The following is a 1,815-nucleotide window of genomic DNA, read 5'->3' on the forward strand; positions in this document are numbered from 1 at the left end:
TCGTGGCGGAGGTCAGGCTGCTCCTGGTACTGAAGCAGTGTCTCCTCCCCCCTCCCCCCCCACAGGAGCCTGCGCTCTTTGGAACGAGCATTCTGGAGAACATCCGCTTTGGAAAGCCCGACGCATCCGACGCCGAGGTCTACGCCGCGGCCCAGCTGGCCAATGCCGACAGCTTCATCCGCAGCTTCCCCCAGGGCTACGGCACCATCGTGGGTGAGCGCAGGGCCCTGGCACCTTCCTCTGCTCCCCGCTCACCCATTGCTGCCCACGGCTCTGGAGCCAAGTGGGCGGCGTCCGTGGGGGGTGGCTGCCGTGGGCCAGTAGCTCCAGCTCCATCTGGCAGACGCAGAGCCGCTGGCTGCAGCCGCCAGACCCACTGCAAGTGGGAATACGGCTGGGGGGGCGGGTCTCCGTCACACGGGGTCAGCCGTGCTCTAGCTCAGCGGGTGCCATGGGCCAGAGCCGGGGTCCTGGGGGGAGGGTCCCTGCCCTGAGATGGGCAGAACGACCCCGTGGCCTGAAATCGATCACCCCCCGGAGCACTGACCCTGTCCCCGCAGGCGAGCGCGGCGTGATGCTGTCGGGGGGCCAGAAGCAGCGCGTGGCCATCGCCCGGGCCCTCCTCAAGAACCCGTCGGTGCTGATCCTGGATGAGGCCACGAGCGCGCTGGACACGGAGTCGGAGCAGCTGGTTCAGGAAGCGCTGGAGCGGGCCATGGCTGGCCGCACCGTGCTGGTCATTGCCCACCGCCTCAGCACCATCCAGTGCGCCGACCTCATCGTGGTGCTGGCCCGGGGCTGTGTGGCCGAGGTGAGGGGGGACAGAGTCCTGCAGGGGGGGGTTGGCAGTTCTGTGGGACAGTGTTCTGGGGTGGGGGGACTTTGGGGGGGTCCTCGAGGGAGGGGCACAAGGTGTTGTTCTGGGGGCGGTATGAGAGCGCGGGGACGAGACGGGTGTTCTGGGGGTATGGGGTGTTCTGGGGTGAGGCGGTCCCCAGGTGGGGGGGTACGAGGGCACGGGGCGGGGTGGTCCCCAGATGGGAGGGTCACAGAGGTATTTGGGGGGTACAGGGGCTGCAGGGCCATGGCTGGGCAGAGCAGCCGTTGGGCGTTGCCGGCTCTGGTGACAGCCCCTTCCCCCCGGTCTCTCCCCAGGCCGGGACCCACGCGGAGCTGCTGCGCCGGGGCGGGCTGTACGCTGAGCTCGTCCGCAGACAGGCAACGGAGCAGCCCTGAGTGGGGACGAGCCCGGCATGGCCGTGGCGGCTGCAGGGACTGAACCTGGTGCCCACGCGGCTCCCGCCTGAGCTGTGCCGAGCCCAGCGCTGACACTGGATCTGTGCACCTACCTCTGGGGCTGGGGCCCTGCCTGGCCACGGGCCCCCCTCCTCTGCCCCCAGGTGGGGCTCCCGGCCTCCCTCTCTGGTCTGTCCCCAGGCTGGGCCTGGGCCTTGGCTCCGCCCCCCGACGCCGGGCAGGACCTGGCCCATGGCCGCAGGAAGGTGGTGAGTGGCCAGGTTCATGTTGTGCCCTGTCCACCAATAAAAGCCAAGTGCAGCTACAGCTCTTGTCTGGGGCAGGGGGTGGGGCTGAGTCCTGGGGGGAGAGGGTGTCATGGGGCACCCCACTTCATTACCATGGCGATTGGCCTGTGATCTTATCTCATCTGCCCCCCCCCCCCAACAGGTGAGGGCTCCCAGGGGTCTGGGGGTTGCCCTGGGGCTGCGACTCAGAACCCCCCCACACACACTCAGGCTGTGCGGGGGCTCAGGCACACAGAGTAATGGGCTGGGGGCAGGGGGACGAGGGGCCAAG

General features: G+C 69.1%; 1 protein-coding gene across 1 annotated transcript; it reads left to right on the forward strand.

The window, feature by feature from the left end:
- Positions 1-65: 65 nt before the first annotated feature.
- Positions 66-1,563, forward strand: ABCB8 (ATP binding cassette subfamily B member 8; the record flags this gene model as incomplete). The annotated part of the gene is given in 3 exon segments (XM_034759857.1): positions 66-213; positions 561-811; positions 1,156-1,563. Coding segments are annotated over 3 exon segments (480 nt in total), but the record flags the coding sequence as incomplete, so codon positions are not given.
- Positions 1,564-1,815: the final 252 nt, after the last annotated feature.

The sequence above is a fragment of the Trachemys scripta genome, chromosome 2 (genome assembly GCF_013100865.1).
Source record: "Trachemys scripta elegans isolate TJP31775 chromosome 2, CAS_Tse_1.0, whole genome shotgun sequence".
In the NCBI taxonomy this organism is placed as follows: Eukaryota; Metazoa; Chordata; order Testudines; family Emydidae; genus Trachemys; species Trachemys scripta.